Here is a 1,155-nt window from a genome sequence, read left to right on the forward strand (position 1 = left end):
GCCCCCGCGGCCCGCCCCCCCGCCGCTCGCGGGACCAGCGGAACTTTGCGCGCAGCTCGGCGCAAAACGCGCGCTGAGTCGGCTCGTTCCCTCCGCGACGCCAAATCCGCAGCAGAAATGGCCAAATAAGAAAACACCGAGCTTTTCTGTACTTGCCGGACACTAAACCATAAAGCACCATCTCCTTTCCAAATGCCATCAGGCCTTTGGCCACCTAATTGCACCCACAAACACTTCATGAGCACCAATAACTCCAGAGCACGTGTACTCCATGCAGGTATTACTGTCTTAATTAAAACAGTGAGCAGGTGGGATGTTGCAGATAAATAAAAACATAATGTTCCTAACACAGAGTTCAGAACACCGACAAAGAGCTGTTTGACTTTCAATCACTTCTTTAAATGACAACAAAGTTTTACTAATAAATGATCACCTCTCTTACCTACCTGTGTTGGAGTTTCAGGCCACGTTCATCTGCGAGGTTATTTTAGGCAAAGGTGAAATATATTTAGAATCTGGGTTTTGGACAAACGCCTTATCAGACAGAAATTCCAGCACAAAGCATTCCCTTGCAAACATGCATGAAATTCCTCTGAAAGTTTGGTTGGAAAAATCTTTATAATCAATATTTTGACGACACAATGCTTTTGATACACTTAAGTTACCTTCATTCCTTCAGGATTCTTATATTTTCCCAATAAAAACATTCCTCTCTAACCAATCATCTCCGACTAAGTTCCTTACACGAAGAAAAAATATTCACCAAAATAAATATAACCTCAATTCGCCTTGCAAGAGAAAAGCCTCGGTAATGAACAGCCTCTCCGGTACGAGCGCGGATCTTACCTCTTCAACTGTCAGAGGCATACAGATCCGGTACTCCTTCATGAGCATATTCCTGCGGCTCAGTGCGGACCGGCGAACTGGGAGAAAAGTGGTGATTTCTACGCAGAGATCACGACGGAAACCAAACACAGGCGAAAATAATCAAGCCTCTTTCTCTGTGCGCGCTTGACAATGTGTCCACAAGACAGTAATGCAACCATCCAGGAAGGCTGACCCTGCAAGAAGAGAAACCACCACAACCGCTTCTTTCTCCCAGTTCTTCCTCCTTCACACTGCGATCATGGGAGTCTCACAGACGCTCGCACCGAG

The 1,155-nt window shown here is 46.0% G+C and overlaps 1 protein-coding gene across 4 annotated transcripts in view; it reads right to left on the reverse strand.

Moving 5' to 3' along the window:
* PITPNC1 (phosphatidylinositol transfer protein, cytoplasmic 1) overlaps positions 1–1,155 on the reverse strand; it is a 79,083-nt gene extending 77,928 nt beyond the window's left edge. For all 4 annotated transcript variants that reach the window (XM_017740756.1, XM_017740754.1, XM_008638658.2 and 1 more), the window contains exon 1: positions 847–1,155. In XM_017740756.1, coding sequence (XP_017596245.1) covers positions 847–894 — 48 coding nt within the window. In that variant the 5' untranslated portion in view covers positions 895–1,155. The remainder of the gene's footprint in view (positions 1–846) is intronic.

Source organism: Corvus brachyrhynchos, unplaced genomic scaffold (assembly GCF_000691975.1).
Source record: "Corvus brachyrhynchos isolate BGI_N302 unplaced genomic scaffold, ASM69197v1 scaffold218, whole genome shotgun sequence".
Lineage (NCBI taxonomy): Eukaryota > Metazoa > Chordata > Aves > Passeriformes > Corvidae > Corvus > Corvus brachyrhynchos.